Source organism: Juglans regia, chromosome 4 (genome assembly GCF_001411555.2).
Source record: "Juglans regia cultivar Chandler chromosome 4, Walnut 2.0, whole genome shotgun sequence".
Classification (NCBI taxonomy): Eukaryota; Viridiplantae; Streptophyta; class Magnoliopsida; order Fagales; family Juglandaceae; genus Juglans; species Juglans regia.
In genome coordinates, this window is record NC_049904.1 from 25,278,657 (window position 1) to 25,298,768 (window position 20,112).

At 35.9% G+C, this 20,112-nt stretch overlaps 2 protein-coding genes across 2 annotated transcripts; both read right to left on the reverse strand.

The window, feature by feature from the left end:
• Positions 1–106: 106 nt before the first annotated feature.
• Positions 107–10,855, reverse strand: LOC108979188. Its single transcript, XM_035689260.1, has 16 exons — positions 10,419–10,855; positions 8,748–8,824; positions 8,566–8,620; positions 7,665–7,740; positions 7,508–7,577; positions 6,677–7,143; positions 6,538–6,545; positions 4,314–4,556; positions 4,072–4,187; positions 3,870–3,944; positions 2,937–3,153; positions 2,103–2,179; positions 1,905–1,947; positions 1,683–1,740; positions 1,401–1,470; positions 107–918 (listed from the first exon to the last, which is right to left on the reverse strand). The coding sequence occupies exons 1-16, from the start codon at positions 10,609–10,611 to the stop codon at positions 376–378; spliced, it is 2,388 nt and encodes a 795-aa protein (XP_035545153.1). The 5' UTR covers positions 10,612–10,855; the 3' UTR covers positions 107–375.
• A 694-nt stretch (positions 10,856–11,549) lies between these two features.
• On the reverse strand, positions 11,550–15,077 carry LOC108979184 (E3 ubiquitin-protein ligase WAV3-like). The gene is made up of 3 exons (XM_018949789.2): positions 14,762–15,077; positions 14,494–14,598; positions 11,550–13,275 (listed from the first exon to the last, which is right to left on the reverse strand). The coding sequence occupies exons 1-3, from the start codon at positions 14,912–14,914 to the stop codon at positions 11,917–11,919; spliced, it is 1,617 nt and encodes a 538-aa protein (XP_018805334.2). The 5' UTR covers positions 14,915–15,077; the 3' UTR covers positions 11,550–11,916.
• Between the last annotated feature and the right edge of the window lie 5,035 nt (positions 15,078–20,112).

Here is a 20,112-nt window from a genome sequence, read left to right on the forward strand (position 1 = left end):
GTATTTATTACAAGCTTCTATCAAATGAGAAATCTGGAAGTTTTGGCAACTGGAGTTTTAATTAAGTCATTAAATATGTAAAAAGAAACATACAATGTTTTGACCGTACCTGCAATGCTTTGCTGCAGTTCCTTTTAATTGCAAGGGATTCAGAAACTTGGGTCTCGATGTTACAAATAGCACCTGATAATTGAACTGAATCCCAATACCTGTTTACAACAATCATCTAAATTTAACCAACATCGTCTCTCATGGTAGCGTCTTGATGTTGATATCTAATCATCCCAGAACATTTGTGACAAGAGTTATTTGACCTAATTAGAGATATATCTCTGAAAAAACTACAGAGACAAGGGAAAATACAATAACGCAGAACTACAGCTCACTGCCTGCAAGCTTTTCCATGTGATCATCATTCCTGATTGATATACCAGACGAAGGTTCAAACTGCTCTCTAGACAGAAAAATGGAAGGTGGCTGCGGGTACGAGGAGCTCAGGCTTGACTCAAGTATCTGATGAGGAAGCACCATTTCTGATTTAGCATATGATCCACCCGTAAGGACTCTTTGCTTCTTAATCAATCTTTCATCTTTGGAACTCTCGGATGGGGAACTGATGTGGCAGCCAGAATCTGGAGTTGATGGTTCATGACGAGAAGAGAAGGATTCATCAATGGAAAGGCTGGCTGGGGCACATTCATTGGTAGCCTTCTCTTGTAGGGGGGCCTCAGAAGTTGGGGCAGGGGTTGCTGGGTCAGTCTTGTTTTCGGAATCCGGGCAATTGTCACCCGATACTGGACCTGGGACCCCAGAATCAGATGTTTCAGAAAAAACTCCACTAAGTCGTTGTTGCTCCTCGATTATCTTCTTCAAGTATTTGCCCTGGGCTTCTATACGTAGTTGCAGCTGTCTCTGAACCTGTTGTAGTTCAAATGTACAGAAATCACATTCTTGGTGGGGGAGTTCAGCAAATTTTGACCCCATGATGCCCCTTTGCACTAGGGCACCAAAAACAAACTGGGTAATTGCAGCCTGTTCATTATTTTATTACTACTATTCATTATTTGGGTAATGAGAATACCTCACTACTATTTATTATTTTAGATAATGAGATACCTCACTATTATTCATAATTTTATTAGTACTTTTCACCTACTTTTCACTATTATTCAATATTATATCATTACTTTTTCATTACTTTTTCACAGAATACCTGAGAATATCTCACTACCCAAACACAACTATATATCTCCTACTCAAATTTATATTTAGCAGGGTCAATGGCTCTCTCTTTCCCTTAAACAACCAGATAACAGGATTATAAGGAAGATAATGATGAAAGAAAAGCCAAATAATTATGCACTACTTAGTTAAAAACTAATAGCAAGGAAATAACATGCCTCCAATTGTTCATGCAGTCGCTTCTGCACTTCCATCTGCAGCTTGAGTGCTTCAGTTATTTGCATCCCACTGCAAAAAGGAAGAACCCATTCTTTCTCATGCCAAACAGCCAAATAACAAGCCATTTGGACCAATTTAGATGTTTTTTGACTAATTTTGCACCCAGAATGTGGGAGCTGCCACAGGTTAATCGCCTATGTGTGTGCTTATATACCATTGCATGACTAACTTATCTACTCCTAACTGAAGTGAAACAGGGTAAGATAGGCAGCTGTACTTACGATGAACTATCCAAATTTGAAAGCATATCCCCACTTTCTTTCTTATCAGCTTTTTTCCCTTGCATCAGAATTTAACAAAGAATAAGTAAACAAAATACTGTGAGGCAGCAATGATCATAAATCTTTATGTTTATCATCATAGAGAACCTGCCCAATGCACTGTTAAATCAGAATGTTTTGTGCAATATATGAACATTGAAAAACATAAGTCAGTTAACCTACCATCAGATGAGGAGTCAGGCAGGTATTTTGCAAGCCGGTATTTCTGGATGCATTGCAAAAGCAGAGTCAACAGAAATAATAGATGGGAATATTGATTTTTAACATTGGAATTCCTCAAATCCATCCCCCACATTTTATAGCATAAAATCAACTTTTATATACCTTTTTTTTTATAAGTAACAATCAACTTTTATATACCTGTAAGTGGCTTTTGACATGGTATATTGTCAAACCTTGAACGCCCATTACTCTGAGGACGCCTTTGGGAGTAGCTCCTGGAAAGGAACCCAGAAAAAGGAAAGAAAAAGAACATTTACAAAACTTCCAACAGACAAATAATGATTTGCATAGGAATTGTTGAGCTTCTCTATTGAAATTCTGGTACTCCAACAGAAATTCAGGAGCATTTGATTTTGATTTTTATGAACTTGCACAAATTCTATATCAACAACTTTGCACGATGTTCCAAAAATGAGTTGAGAGTACCGTTTATTTCATAACCAACTTGTACATACAGGATAAAATACATAAGAAATCCTTCTGAGTTTGTATGCCCACTTTGGAAACGGAGCCTTGATGTGACAACACAAAATTGAGAAGATTTCTGAAGAGGGAGAAGTGAAAACAAAGAATATGCAAGAAAGAAGGCCAGAAAAATAATTACCAGAACAGCAAAACTGTTACTTCCCTTTGTTTCTCATAGCCTTTCATCACTTTGAACTTAAAAAAAAAAACAGCTTAAGATTCCCACTTTATTAGGTTATAGCATCTTGCATTATAGATTGAAACAAAATTGTACAAAAATAAAATAGTTTTTATTTTTATTTTTTGATAAGTAAAAAAAAAAAGTTACAAAAGCTCAACATGAGCACATTTAGCAGTAGTAGATCCTATGAATCCCAAAGAATAAGTAGGCTACTTTGAAATATGAATCCTTCATCTTGCCAAATAAAGATTCCGAGATAAGAGAAACATAACAACAATGTCAAATCATAAACCCCAATTAGTAATATAAAGGTTGAGGTGACTCACGGTCTGGCCCACCAAGTTGTGCCACAGCATCAACAAAACGTTCATGAAGCTCATGTGTCCAACGCAAGCGTTGCTTCGAGGCAAGACTCGACTTGTTAAGATTGTTCGCTCCATTGATTGGGTCCATTGCGCTGGTAACACAATCTAAATGCTGACCATGAACTAACGAGTTTTTTTGGACTAAGCTTAAATTATTAACACTCTTTGGCTGATACATCTGTCATTCATCTAACAAAAAGCGGGAAGCTGTCAACAGCATGAAGAATTAAGAAATTTTCAAGATGTATTATATTACAACATGAAACTGGAAAAAGAAGAATGATTAAAGAGGAGGATGTTTTCTTAAACTCACAAATTTAAACATGTCATGAAACAACAGTAATGATATTGAAATTTTTCTTACAAGCTAGTAGAAATGCACAAGTCAAATTGGGAAATTTTTTTTTCAAAGCACTGAACAAAAAATGGTAAAGACCCAAGGGCCAGCACTATATGTTATTGGATGATGGGGCATCCACTTATTTTGGAGCTGAATAGCGTCTATATTTGCTCCAGCATGAGACACACAAGCAAAGAGATATCATACTCCAAAGTAATCTATGTAATTTCCTCGCCTTATGATTAAAATGTGTTATTCTTGTCCAACATAGAGTAAGTAATAATGCCTAAGACAAATGGGAAACTTGTTCTACAGTTAAAAGACGATCATCTGTATTTAAGTGATTGCCAGGAACTATCTGAGACTCTGAAAGATAAAAACATCACCATTCCTTCTTCTTTTTTTTCCCCTTTTGTTTCGTTCTTTTCATTTCTTTTTTCTCTAAGCCAATTTATAGGAACATTTACCTTCTTTTGATTAATTTACGAAGACGTGAATATTCTATATCCATGCCAAGGGATATGCTATAGAACTAGTTTGGCGCGGCTCCTTACACATAGGATAATATTGTCCAAGCGAGTGTTTGGAGGCAGAGGAATATAAAGAAACAATAGGCTCCGGCCACGTACCTGTGAAGAAGAGGAACACGAAGAAAGCTAGAAGAACTTGGCATGGAATAAAGGAAAACAGAGAAAGCGAGGAAAAAGACCATTATTTAAAAATAAAAAAATTCGAGTGTCCACACATTTGACATACATAAATAATTAGGGTTTGCCACGAAAGTTGCCATGAATGACAGACTATATTCAACGAAAGTCGCGCAAAGATATTCTCTGGGGAATTACGATGATGAACAATGAGGAGAATAAGAACTAAACATGCCAAAAGTAAAAGAAACAACCAAAATTTAGCAGAAACAAATATATATGAATTCTGGGTATATATGTATACGCAAATATATTCAGAGCAAGACACCACTATGAGAAGAAGACACATACCCAGATCTACACTCGCCACAAGAATCAAAGCTCCTCCCTTTAATTCCAGTTTCGTCCCCCCATCCCTCCCTCTATTTCCCGAAATTGGGAAATGTAAAATTGGAAATTTGGGAGCAAAATGATTCTCTCTCTCAAAGTGGGGATCAAAGGGAGCTGAAAACTGAGAAACAACGAGTATTGACCACTCAAAGTCCGAGTCTTTGCTCCTTCCTCGTTTATTTCTTCCCTTTCTGTTGGGAAACCCTTATATTCAAAATCTTCCTATGTTCATAGACATTTTTTTTTAAAAATAAATATTACACAAATAAAGTTGTAAACTAAATTAATTATTATCAAATTATCCTATTTATTTATATAGCATAATCCTATAATTAGTTCATTTAAATTTGAAAGAATTCTAAATATCATATAAATAAATATTAAATATTAAATTTTACGAATTCATAACACTTCAAGCTCATTTAGATAGTAAGATAAAATAAAATGAACTGAGTTAAATAAAATATTATTTTTTAATATTATTATTATTTTAGAATTTGAAAAAATTAAATTTTTTATTATATTTTATATGAAAATTTGAGAAAGTTGTAACAATGAAACGAGATGAGATGAAATAAAATAAGTTGAAAGTGTTTTTATATCCGAATGGAGCCTTCATCTTTTTGCTTGCTCTTCGTCTTCTTCCTTCTATGTTTGATTTTTATCATTAACAATTAAATAATGCCATATTTATAAAGTTAAAACAAAATTACTAGTTAATCATTTTTATAACCAAGCACTATAATTTTTAAAGCACAACCCTTCCTTCTATGAAGTCAAATTATCAGTTATCTCATTTTATTTATTATTAGATAAAAAGTAAGATAAAGTTACATCATCTCTCTAATTATATTATTAAATGAATAAAAAATAATATATAATAATACAACTAAGTTAAATTTATTAAATTTAAAAATAAAAAAATATTTAAAATTTTATATATATTATTTTTCAAATATTATCTCCATATAATTCCCTGCACATCGCATAAAACATAGAATATTTAAGAATAATTTAAACTGAGGAGTGAAATGATTAGAATTTTATAAAAATATATATATAAAAGATGAGTGGAAAAAGAAAAGGAAAAATAAGAAGAAAAAAAAAGCCAAAAGCAAACCATGTAATCTTGGGGTGAATGACACATAGGTTAGGACATATTACATGATGCAGGATTCGAGGGAATGTAAAAGAGTAATATTCCTTATCTTTATCCGAATAATAATTCTACATACAATCGTGAAGTACGTAAACATTACGTAATCATTTTGAAAAAGAGTGAAGTTCACTATTAAAAAATTAATTTTGTTATGTAGATCTCATATTTTATTCATTTTTTTCAAAACGATTACACGTCAATTACACAATTTATGATTACAAATATCTTTTTTCTTGTCCAAAACAAATCACAATTATCTTCCTTAGATATCTAAATGAGTGAATGGATCTCTTCACCCTCGTCCCTTTCTTGTGTGTGTGTACGCGCGCGCGCAATCCACGTCCATTATGGTGCTCAAAAGCACCCCTGAGACAAGTTGGTATTGGCTTTTACTTAACCAATACAGCGTGCCAACTGACTGTCATTTACCACCTTTCCTGTGGTTATAAGAAATTCCAAGTGTTGCATTGGCCTTCATTTTACCAATAATAGCAGTTTACATGTCTGTTTAGAGAGAAAAAAAAAAACAAAGGACTGCTCATAGATATTTGGAAGCCGGTATTCCCCTCCCCAATCCCAGCCAGACATGTCACTTTCATCCACTTTCCCACTGCTGTATGTATTTTTCTCTATCAAACTCCTTTAGTCCTTGGTCTTTTTTGGTTCATCCTTTTGCCACACAACACAGACAAAAGTGATATCCACAAGAGAATCTCTTCACTTGGCAATTGTCGTCCAAAGACCATGACCATGGCAGAGCCAAGCCTTGCATTGTACAACATAACCACCCACCTTTGACAACATTTTAAATTGTAACTACTTCCATTGGTGAAAAACTCCATATGCCTCAAGAAGCAATCGAAGATCTCTAGCTAGGATGCAAGATTTGATTAGGAGCACCATAACGATTTGTCTGCATATAATAATAATTCGGAAGTTACACATAATCAGATGTAAATACTGATAGTCTCCAAATATCACAGGCCCTGGTGTTCTGAATTTACAGTTTAGGCTGGCTGTTTTTACCAGTGTAGCTGCCAACGTTATGGACAGGAACAGATGGAACTTTACAACTGTATTCCACTAATGATTATTGTAGGGCCAGGAGTGAGAAGAAGAAAATCACTCCATAACAAGATGAACAATTGAGCAGAATCTTCTTCACTAAATCCCATATCCAGTGATTGAACGAGGGTTAACTTGCGCCACATTGATGTCTTGGGATTTCATCTTGCCTTCACCCCAAATCAAAGATGCAGTAGTTGAGTCCAAGCCTAGCATCCTTTTCTGCCCTCCACCTGGAGATCCTTCCAGAGTCAATCCTCCTGGACTCTCATGTGATGTTAGGCAGCTTTCAGTGGAACAGTCAGTCCTTTGGGGATGCAGGCTAGGTGGAACTTCTTCTTCCAAGCCATGCACTCCGGCCACGCGAGGGGACTGTAACGAGTAGAAGCCAAGATGGTCAAGAGAAGAACTTCTTGGTGTCTTATTCACAAATCCCTGACATTTCTGGCCTTCTGTGTTGATAACTGCACCACCAATAAATTGATCAGCAAGCATTTTACAAGCTGTTTCAAGCATGGCCATATATCTACGTTCTGCATCCTGTCGGATCTGCAAGTGCTTCTCAGCCTACACAACAATATGGTAAAAAGATCAGCTAGCTGGAACATGGACCAAGACCTCTACACCAAAAATGTACAAGAATAGGGTCAAACATTTGCAACTCCCAATTGAGCATAATTGCATGCAAAAGGATGTTCTTTAAGCTTTGTCCAAGGAAATGCTCGCCAAGCCAGGCCAATAAAATACAAAAAAATCTGAGTAATTGTTTTTCACCAGTTCAAAAGGATCGGTGTTATCAATTACACTTTCCATATTAAAAAAGAATTCTTAGGTTGCCTTACCAAATCAACCGCCAAAAACCCACAACTGAGGTCTACTACAATAAATAAATTAAAAAAAAAACACCACAATTAATGAGAAGGAAATATACCTCGACCTGGAGATGTAATTTACTTTGCACTTCCATGTGTGCTCTCAATGCCTCGTTGACTTCATAACCACTGAAAATGACATTTCTTCCATTTAATAATTTGGTAATTTTCCAGCATCATAAGATGGCCACAGAAAGGATGGAAATTTTATCTTACTCATGATCAGAAGTTGGCAAGTTCGGAGACGATTTACCAGTACTAGGGCTTTCTAAAAGGCATGAAGCTGACATCCCTTCAATAATGGCAAAAGAAGTCACTTTAATCATTCATATTTAACCACGTGATTTAACAGTTATGTACTCAAATTTAGTCTCTCTCTCTCTCTCTCTCTCTCTCTCAAATATCACTTCCATACTAGTAGGGAAGTTGCCAGATTTAACTATTTCTGCACACACAGAGCAGAATACATTCTCGAAAAGAAACTCTAAACCAAAAGTGGAATACAGAAAAATTTATTCATCATAGCAAACTTTGGGTCAGGGGTGGCTCAATATATTTTGTGGCCTAAGGCGAACCATTAACATGAGGCGTTTATTGGAGAACGATAATATTTAAATATATAATAATGAAAGTTTATTGAAAAATGGTCTTAATTTTTTAGATGCAAAACAAGTATCATTGGTGTGCTTAATTGAAGTATTATCTCCTATTCGTAAAACTTCTTTCAATGCTTAATTTTGAAAACAAATCAAGGCCATCAATATCAAAATATACATCATATTTTAGAAAATGCTCAAGAGTAATTCATCATCATTTTGCCACTTCTATTCATTTTCTCCATTTGAAAATTTTGTACATTTTGGGTAAGATTTTTTTTTGAGTAAAACTTCTACATTTACTGTTTTTTTACCAAGTTTTACCATTTAAGGTTGATTTTTTTAGTCAATATTTTTTTTTTTCCATCTTTTAAGCTAACCTATATTCTTCTTCTTTTTCCAAAAGTTATATTTTGAGACTCAGTATATTTTTTCTTGTGGGGGGGCCTTGGTTGCTTACCACCACCTCAAGCTGGCCCCTACTTGAGAGGGAAGAAAGAGAGAGTTATAGCTAAACCTACCATCTATGGATGCCTCACCCATATCCTTCCCCGATTGCTTACCCAGCCTATATTTCTGCAATGCAGCAAAAAACACCAAACATAAATACCAAGTCCACTAAATTTCCACTTTCACCACAAGCACATACTGCTGAATTTTGCAATATCACAAGTCACAAAAATAGTTAAACATTTAAAGAAACCTGGAGATGACTCTTTAAATGGAACAGAGTCAATCCCTTCACATTCATTGTCCGCATGATGGCCTTTGGAGTAGCTTCTGCACATATTATTTAAGTAAGCTCTTAGAAACTAATAGATGATAATCCAGGCATACAAGATTCCCACGTCAGTCGAGACTTAGTGGTTCTTAATAGGTGTAACCAATCAGGCAACTTGTTGAAAACCCACATTTGGCGCATTATTGAGCTATATAAAACTAATAAAGAAGACTGATTACAATCACCTCCAGACCCAATTATCTCAAAGTTTCATTGAGTTAACCTTTTAAGTTGTAAACTTAGCTAACAAGTTGATGGGTAATATTTACTTAAATCAAAGCAGGGAAACCGAAAGGATCATGCCATATAAATTTCGAGTTCTAAATAACCTAACATATTAATTTTCTAAATCAAACGTGAGAAACTGTAAGAAACCCACCATATAATACTGAAATTCTATAAAACATAAAACGTTTTCATTCTATACTCCCAATCTTCTTACCAGAACCAAATAAGGAAAAATAAGCGAATTAATTCTCGTAAAGGAGAAGGTGAGTGCCCAACAAGTTCTCCCACTCTGAAGAAAGAAGAAGCCCAACAATTGGGAATTAAAAAATATGTAAAAGGAAACATACATCATATGCACCTCTATTGGCTAAGATCTGCTAAGTTATCAGACCCTTGAGTAGCAGCAGCAAAGTCAATTATCTTATTTGTGAAATGAGCATATCACCAGGTCCATTGAATTTGTTACTTCACCAAATGATGAAACTGCATAACTCCACCACAAAACAAGAAATAACCAATGTTCTAAATTTCCTAAAACTTAAGAAAGAGGTGAAAGGCTCATCTCTCAAGCATAAGAGAACAATTCTTTTACAATATGGTTTTGGGGTGTTGGAAGACAACTCGAAATTATACAGTATGGCGTGCACAATACTTATACTATATTGCCCATGCCAAATATCATTCATTTCTTTTCCTAGGAGTTGGCTCAAGTGGTAAAAATCTTGGTCTTGGTGGTATGCTCCCTCCAGGTCTAAGGTTCGAATCATCTTGGGTGCAAATAATTTCTAGGGGTCATTGGGGGAATTTTTTCTGGAATTTTACTAATCAAAAAAATATCATTCATTTCTTTTGATAGGTAAATATCATTCATTTCTTTCTACAACACGCCGTGCAATAGATGTATTCCGACTAATCCCTTGGACGTGTAGTCCGCGCGCCCACACGGATCAGCAATTACCGGGCCTGGGAGTGGTTGTGCAATTTGAGGTGTTATGCCACTTTACCGGAGCTTGGTAGTATAAACAATGCCAAATGAATATTTACATAGACACTAGCAACCAAAATAAAATACAATTTAAGCCTATAAAAGTAGCTACTTGAATCCTATTCTCTGAAAGAACATGTCGTGTTCACCACGCAGGTAACCCATACCCTAGAAATAGCAGGATGACTAAGGCAATAATTGGTGCCTTGAGCCAGAAACCAAAATCCCAGTCCTTTACTTGAAAAAAAAAAACACACTTTGCGTTTTCGGGAGATTACTGCTATAGTAAAGATGATTAATTTGAGATTAAAAATATAAGAAATACAATTGATCAGAGTAGAATTAAGAGAAGTAAAAGAGGAAAAGTAGTAAATACTGACTAGAGGCACCACCAAGCTGAGTGACGGCGTCAACGAAACGTTCGTGAAGGTCAGCAGTCCAACGGAGGCGAGGTTTGGGATCGGAAGTCAAGACAAGACATGGGTCTCCCCGACCACCACCGCCCTGAATTGGGATGTCTTCCTGAGCAACTAAACCACCTTCGAGGTGGGACTGAATCATTCGTGGGTACATTTTCTTATCCTTCTCTTATATTGAAAGAACCCAAATTCACACTGAGATGAAAAGACGAAGAGCAAGAAGAAGAGCAAAGCACAGCACAGGACAACACAACACAGTACATAAACAGCTGGGGGGTGAAAGTAAATAATTTAGAAAGATCAACGGGACCTTTTTGACTGTGAAAGGGGAAAATGGAAACAGGAGAAAGCGCCGAGAGCCGAGGGCGCAAAAAGAAGAACGTCGTACCAGTATCACTGACACGCTTTCCTGGATTTCGTCTCTTTACGCGATCTTCCTCTGCTCGCTCAGTTTTGTCATGTTGTGACCCGTGGGAACAATGGAGTCACTGTTTTTTTTCCTTTTCCCCGTTTTTTGCGTGTTTTTCCCTCCCGTGGATGGTAATTTCCTATTTCGGCATTACTTTTAAGAATAATGATATCTTCTCATTCTGTATCTTCATTTTTATTGTTAACATATTTTTTTTTAATTTTTTTTTAAATTACTAATTAAGCAAATGACTATTAATATATTGATATTTAAAAAAAAAATATATTTAAATATATTAAAAAAATTAAAAAATTAAAAACAAAAAAGAATTTTATCCAAGAAACACGCCCAACAGTCCCTGCTAGGAAGCAGCCCAACATCATTTTATTTCTAACAAAAAATTATAGAGATTGAGAATGTAGGCGCCTCCTCGTGATAAATTAAATCAAAGCAAGCATTCACATGATGCTAATTTCCTTAGCATCTAATCAAGGCAATAAATAAGGAAACCGACCACTGTTAATGAGTCCTTTTTTTTCCTAACTTTTAGCAAATTAAGGGGAGGCCAGACCTCTATATAGCAAGATCATAATAGTTCACTTATATCCATTAGAACACTTACTAGGAAGAGAGTTTACTCTTCTTATTAAACTCTCAGTGGTTCCAAAAAAAAAAAGCAATATAACATATTTTCTTACACCTACATAGTGAGTGCACTAGGGGCTCTCACTCTTGCTCTAGTAGAACCATTGTTGCTTCTACCCAAGTTGTGTCAGAGGTGATCTTTAAGCAGCTGAAACAAAGAGCTTACAGATGGTAAAAGTGTAGGACAGCACCAAGTATGTTTCAATAAATTTAAATCCATCATTATAATTACAAGGGTGAGTAAAAGTATGTTTCACATATTTTCGCAGTGGTGTTTGAGCTTAGAAGCCCAGGTCAACTAGCCAGACTCGACATTTGTCCTGGATGGTTGAAATCATCTTTCTAAATGGTGGTTGGTTTGTATGGATATAAACATGAAATCTTTGTTGGGTAATTTGGATTGATTCAAAGCCTGTAGCCATGTAAATGCTTCGCCCATCTTCTAGCCATGTAAGGATCATGGTAATCCCAACTTTCAACACTACTAGTCCTCCCACCAGTGATCACATCCCTCCCTGCGGTTCCTGCAGGAGTGCTTTTATCCCCTATACTCACTATAGTTTCCCCTGTTCTAATGCATTCATCAACCTCACCTTCAACATAGCTATATCCAACACGAATGTGCCCGTACTCTCCCAAGTCTAATGAGATCCTCTTTTCGTCACTGCCTTTTAGCTCTCCAATCCTTACAATTCTGCAGCTCCCAACATCCTCTCCAATTCTCAGCTGGACATCTCTAATGACGCCTCCCAGCATTCTTGATAAGAACTGTTCAAATTCATGCATGACAAATCCATTTGAAGTGCCAAACCCGAACCCAACATGGAACCTATGGATTGGAACAGGCATTTCCATATCGACAGCATGGTAAGATTGTGTTGGACTATCAGATAGATGCAGGATACAGGACTGTGGATTTTTGTGGACACGATCTTCAAGTACCTTAATCCCCTTTTTTAGGCCTTCAAAAGGATCTGCTTGCCCCATGTAGAAAAGGCGATCAATGACTTGTAAGGCAGCTCGCTTCCCATAGGATGTCATGCGTCTGAGGGGGAAGACTCGTGCCGCAGCTGATGAGTGAGTAACAATGGCTAGACGATCAATGGGTCGAAGGGAGAAAACCACCATTGCCAGGGATTGCTTGAGGAGCCTTAGGTGTGGTCCATTTGGGCTTGCAACCAAGACCAAGTCAGTTGCTTGTTGATGTGACAATTTTACTGAAAGAAAAGCTTTATTTGAGGAGGTGCACCTAATACAAGGTGTTTGCCTAGTTGGTGATTGTAGTAATGATGAGGAACTGCAGGTCAATTGATGTAGGGGGGGATGGTACGAGTATGGGGTGCGGCTGGTCATTTGTATAGGTGAATGAAATGGTGCACTGGGTGGTAGGGGCACCAATGAGAGACAAAGACGGGGACGAGTAGGATAGTGATCAGGCTCAATTGGATCATCATCGTCATAGCGGGCAGAGCGCAGGAAGGACCGCCTGTGGACACGGAAAGTAGCAATGGAGTCATCAAGGAGTTGAAGTATGGGATCATTTTGGTTGCAAGAAGAGAGTGAAGCACAAGGAGGGATCAGACTACGGGGTAGTTGGGTCCAATGGGCACGGCAAATGGGGCAGGTAACACTACCATGGCGTACGTTGGAGGAGATGCAAGTGAAGTGGAAAGCATGAGAGCATTGGGCTGTGAAAATTGCCTGGCCTGGGCTGCTGCCCCTGTTGCTGTAACTCAAAGGATCCAGGCATATTGCACACATATTCTGCCACATAAATAAAAAATTATGAAGGTATTAATTAAAGTAAGGGAGGGAGACAGATTTTGAAGTAAGATGCACATGAATATAGATTTCAAAGACCAAAGATGAAAAAGACTAGCACTTCAGCAATTAATGCAGAATCCTATTAGAAATAACCAGTGGTTTTCTGATATACACCCACGATTCTATTCTATTTATGAGATTATAACAAATTCCATATTTTCCTGACAACCTTCTAAGATGAAAATCATCCTAGAAAGAGAAATCATGTTCTGAATACTAATGGTCTGAAACTCTTGAGGTAAATAATGATTTCACTATATTAAGCTGTAGAACAAGTTTCTAGGATGGTCTAGGGTAGTGAGCTAGTACTCATCATGTCTCATCAATAATTGGCAAAACAATAATGGTTCCTTAACAACCCCCTTTAGCCCCGGCCCTCCTATTATAAATGAATAAAAAAGAAGCAATGAGGAAAGCTTGACAAGGTAATTAAATTTCAGTAAAAACGAGCCAGTGATATCATTACAATTTTTTCTTTTGAATACTAGATATGAGGGAGAAAAACAGTAAAACTTTTTTGGCGAGAGGAATTTTTAGACTTTGGCATTCAAAACTTAAGATCATCATCATAATGAAAGGGGCAAAATTAAAAAAAAAAAATTGGTACTGGATGGGGTAGGAATTTCACACATAATGGTGTGGTGGTTGAGGAAAATGTAATAGTGATCAAATGTTTTGGGCAGGGCAGGTGGGACTTCCAAAGTAGGGTCTGCCGTCTGCATGATAGTGGTACTCTTTACTTCACTAGTGCGCCAACCGCTATGTCTGGGGCATGCACAGGCAATAATTATACTTCACTCATTAAATACATCACCCAACTTCATATACTTAACAGGTAATTAAGATCGGTTGATGTGTGTTGCTTTTTCATTGTAAAGCTTGAAATTTACATGAATTAGGTAGTACAGAGGAGTAAATGGTTGTCTCGCGTGACGTGTTGTGTGGATAGAGAAAAGGGAAAAGTGAAAAAGGTTTCTCTCAGACCACAAACAAACTGTAAAATTGAAATGGTTAAGCTTCTTGGAAATGGTCCTCCAACTTTCATAGGCATTGGATTCCTTCCGGAAAATTCCTTTCTAGTATGCATGCAGTGCAAGATATCATGCGAGGGAAATGGGCTAAGAACAAAATGAGATTTTGAGATGGGGAATGGATTACCTTAGAAGTTGGGGCATTGTTGGTGGACAATTCTGATTCTTCTGCAACATCTTCTCCTCGACTGTTCTTTGCCCTTGTGCTAGACACAGATAAAGAACCCGAGATCTGTCCAAAAGAAATTAACAAATGGAACATAGCGCAGTTAGTCATAATTCATATACTGTCTTCTCTTGAGATGGGCAAAGTAAAACAAACCAGAAAGAACTACTTTTGGAGCTCCATCTTTAATTAGAAAATGAAAATGGGGAAATGTGGAGCATTTGCTAACATTTTGAGCAGTGCGAGTGCTATGGAGGTCTCCAAGAGCTTTATTCCTGGAGAAGGAGCCACATGCATATGCTGCTGCTACCACCACCTTCCGGGCTGCTTTTCTCAGTTGTGCTGTTGCCCCTGCTCCTCCAGCTCCTCCTCCTCTTCCCATTATATCTTCTTCTTCTTCTTCTTCTTCTTCAGCAGCTTAGTAGTCGCTACGGCCTCGAGAATTTCCAAGAGCAGAGGCGGGCTGGGGCAGACAAAGCTCTCTGCAAAGTCTGAAACTTGCCCGAGGATCCCAGTTCTCGCTGCTGCTGCTGCCGTTTCTTCTGTGTTTATTATTTATTCCTCTTATAACATATAAATGCTCCCCCACCAATATATATATATACTCACACAGCTTGGGTAAAGTCCTTGACCACATTACTTTCTTTATTTTTTCCCCTGAACACTGTCACTGACCATGTATGTATGTATATTTCCCCATCAATAAATGTCTTGGGATGACCTTTTTCTATACTTTTTTTACTCCCTCTCTCTTGTTTCTACCATTTGGCATTTATATTCTCTCTTCGCACTTTTTCTTTTCACTTCTCTCTCTCTCTCCATCTAAAAGATTGGTTATGGACTGTCTCTCACTTTAGAATTAGAGTAATGTTATATACAGTTATAAAATACATAAATATCGTACAATTATTTTGAAAAAAAATGTGGTCTACTATTAAAAAATTAATTTCTTTTCATATGAATCTCATATTTATTCACTTTTTTTCAAAACGACTGTACGACACTTATACATTCACGACTACAAATATCATTACTCTTAAAACTAATCTCTCATTTATTTATGAAAGCTCTCTGCAACTTTCAGCTCTTTGCTTCTTGGGTTGCTGTATCTACACCTTTAACCCTAATCATATTACTTAATTTTGCACTGGGACCTTTTTTTTTTTTTTTCTTGTTAAATAGTAAGTAAATCAAGTAGAGTCAAAAAGTAAAGATTGCATGGAAGAATACAATGCTGGCAATGGAATAAAAATTCCATTTTTATTACATTTAGATATAATAAAAATGGAATTTTGAATTGATGGAACTTTAGGGAAGAGACTAGAGAGCAAGGAAAGAAAAAAAAAAGATGGTTCTCACTCAAACAATACACTATTTTTGTTTGAGTTTTCTAGGGGACCACCAAACCAACAGTTTCCCTGCCACCTAGTTCATCTATCAACCATGCATTTTCTATGGCATAAATTAAATTGTGACATATCAGTATGAATGATTAACATTACAAATTTAAGATTAAAAATAAATTTATAAATTTATGTGACTTGATGTAGTATGTCAAATTATAAAATTACTTTTATTATAACGTAGATCTAACGTATCACGTGAAATTACGTGAATTTGTGAGTTTAATTTTATAAAACCTGTAGCATTTTTATTCATTTAAAAATTAATAATTTTTTTTTTAAAAGTATTTTGTCGGAGAAAACCTCAGTTCTCTGTGGTCGGCGTTAGAGTTCAAAAAACGCGGTTGGGCATACAGAAACAGAAAAAGTAGTACAAAGTAAAGCGGTGGGGGAAAGAGACCGTTAGATTTGAATTTCGAAGTTTTCAACAAAATCACACATTCATAATGGCATGTGCCCTTTGGCCTTTTCAAGCTTAGGACATACCATTCAATGCCATATGAAAGCAAAGTGGCTGGGTGTTGCTTGGCGCCAAAATTACTTTTCTTCCACCCGTTGCGCCAAGGCTACTTAAAATTAGGCTTCATTTGGTTATAAAACTCAATTGAGTTTAGTCTAATTTTAAGTTGAATTTAATATTTAAATATTCAATTTTTAAATTATTAAATTCATCTCAACTCAAAACTTCCTTACACGTGAGATCCGCAATCTTTTTCAACTTAATACATATTTATATGTGAGACCCACAACCTTTTTCAATTTTTTATAAAAAGTATTAAACTCATTTTAACATCTAAACACACTTTAAACTCAGTTTATATGAGCCACACATAACTCCATCCACTACTCAACTCACTACTATTCATAAATAACTGAACTCAGCTCAATATTCAAACGAAGCCTAACACTTTGCATCCTCTATTCAGGTCTGATGGTCAAGATTGTGATACATCATTTACTTCAATAGTCATAAATAAGGTGCAAAGTGTTATTTTTTTTAAGAATAATTCTTTTCATTAGCTACTATTCACTGTATACACCTCACATCCTATAAAAAAAAACTGTCAGACGTGGGGTTTGAGAGTAAATAATGGCTAATACATAGCAAAACACTTTTTTTAATATGTCAGTTTTGATAGTTTAAGATGCAAAGTATAAAATCTTTTACAGTTTTGAGGATTATCCAATTGACTTGACAGATTATCCAAACAAGATCAGTGGGATTATGTGGTGGTAGACTGATATTAGTAGCTGCTGAATCGATGCTTTCTGGGCTCAAAGCATTGCTCTCTCTCTCTCTATTTGAAAGAGATGCAAAGTATAAAATCTTTTACAGTTTTGAGGATTATCCAATTGACTTGACAGATTATCCAAACAAGATCAGTGAGATTATGTGGTGGTACACTGATATTAGTAGCTGCTGATTGATGCTTTCTGGGCTCAAAGCATTGCTCTCTCTCTCTCTCTATTTGAAAGAGAAGTTTGTCCTTTGTTGAGGGCTTGATGTGTGTGTTCTGGGGGACCTCAAGTTACTCTCTGATAACTCTACCTTACCTGACTACATTAGTTAAAGCAATTTTCAAGGCGACAGTATAAGCATTCTTTCTTCTAACCACTTGATTAGAAGAAGAGATCAGATATACAAGACTAGCAAATGGGACAACTCCTGAAATTATTGAACCTTGATTAAATGAATTGGAACTATGCTTAAGAGATTTAAACATGTACTGAGTACTCTCAGCATACAATATGTCATTTCTTCAAGACACATCACACAAATCCAGCTCCCTTTTCCAGTATCTACTCTCTATCAACTCATATCCAACTCTCATTTTCTGCAGAAAGTTTTCTCAACATGTTGTCCCCACCAGTGGAACCAGGACAAGCATTATCAGAATTATTTGAATTATATCTGCTAAAAAATCTCTGGTTTTAAGAGTTTCTAGTAAGAGATATTCGGCCCCGTTTGGATTGAAAAGTAATCTCAACTCATCTAATCTCATCTCATCATTACAATTTTTTCAAATTCTCACACAAAATATAACAAATAATTCAACTTTTTTAAATCTCAAAACAATAATAATATTAAAAAAATAATATTTTATTCAACTCATCTAAAACCATCTTATCTCATCTCAATTCACTATCCAAACGTGACCATTTCGACAGTAGAAACGACTGATTGAAGACGATAAAATTTAAGATAAAAGAGAAAGTATTGCTTGTTTTAAATCACCATGTGGTTAATACAATCTGTCAATGGCTAATTATCATGCCTTGTGGAGAAATTATATTTGTTTCTGGTCCCCTCTTCTGCCTAAGAAAACTCAAACAGGATTCAAACTAAAAAGTCGTAGAAACTAGAAAATGCCGAATGCATTAAAGGATACTATTGACAGTATTGAGGCCTTGGGGGAATCTCTCTTTTGATGACTGACATATGGGAAAGCTTTCAACGATCCTCTTCTTCACATCAAAAGAATGAAAAGTATAAAGCTTACATGACTGCTTTGCTGGTTTCTGCTACAAATAGATAGCCTACAAAGGCGACATATGTATGAGTGTTATTTTCTTCTGCCCTGCCTTTTTCTTTTCTCTGCTAAATCAAATATATGTTTGACTGCTCAATGCTTATAAATTCTATATTTATAGCATATTTTTGACCCAGTCAAATCCATAATGTTGAGCTTATTTATTTATTATATTTCTAACTTTCATTTAGAGTAATAAAATGTTAAAGAAAAATTTGATAGCAGCCTCTCTATAAAAACCCAGACCAGAGGAGGGGGGGTTGGAGCTTCGGCTCCTCCCTCCCTCCCTCCTCCCTCTTCTCCCTAGTTTTTTTCTTTTAATTTTTCTGATTTTGTGTATTTTTTTTTTTAAAATAGGATGAAATACCAATCTATTGTTCTTTGGAGTCCGGTGACCACCACTCACCCCACCGCAAGATTCTCATGGTGCTAATTCTTCAGACGGCCAAAAAATCTCGTCAAATGGAGTAGCGCATGAGCTACACGTGCGATCCAAAGTGTGCGCATGACATCTACACGCCATTGCAAGGGGAGCTCTACTGCCGCCACACGTGGCATTTCTGGGACCAGGGTCATCGATTTCTTCAGACTCGACTATTTGCTGTATTTCCAAGATGGGGCATGTCTCTCAAGCTCTACCACAGTCCCTATGTTTTTTTTTTTTGTATTTCCTCTAATGTTGAAAATGCGGATATACAACCTTCCAAGCTGTATTTTGCTATTTTTTCTTGTATCATTTACGTTTTCTGTTATTTCCTTTGTTTTAGGTTAATAATAAAAAAGAAATAATCTCTTTGACATTTCGTCCATAGAGTGAAAGTCATCTTTAGACAGAGTGTGGTCTCTCAAAAGGTTTGTTTGTAGAGAATTTTAGAAGTTAAGACCATACTAGTCACAAGGGAATTTGTGTACTGGTAGAGTTCCAACCGTGAGTAATTAGCTTATAATTTATGTTTTTTCCTGTATGTATTAGTTATTGAATACAGTCTGTTTAAAAGAAAAATTTACTCTCCACATGTCAATTATTGATATGATAAAAATCATGAAATTAAAAATTAAAAAAAAAAACTAACAAAATAAATATTATAAATAAAATTATAAGTATATATAGACTTCGTGTTAAACTGCCATATCCTAGCGACGGATCATATTCATATTTACGTGGTTTCACTTCTCCTATTAACAACTTAAATGACATCCACTTGAAATCTGCCACATCATAACTTTGAGTAACTGGGAATGACAGAATTTAAGATGAAGAGGATCATACCTCTTTCTTTTATTCTCGGCTACTGTTGTTATATCTTTTTGTTCCAAACCAAATCATCTTCATTTTGTATTTATCTGATCAATGAATCATTATTTATGGATTGGTCAAGCTTTGCGATTTTTATGATAATTTGACCATGTTTATTGGGCAATCAGATTAAATTTTAATAAAAAAAACTTAATCTTAAGAGAATTGTTATAAATATAAAAAGATTACACAAAGTATACTTACAAACTAACGTGACTTCATAGAATTTGTTAGATCTACTTTATAATTAATGTAATTTTACAATCTGATATACTATACCGAATCACATCAGTTTATAAATTTAGTTTTGTATAATCTCTGTAAGTAAAGTATTTTTATTAAAATTTAA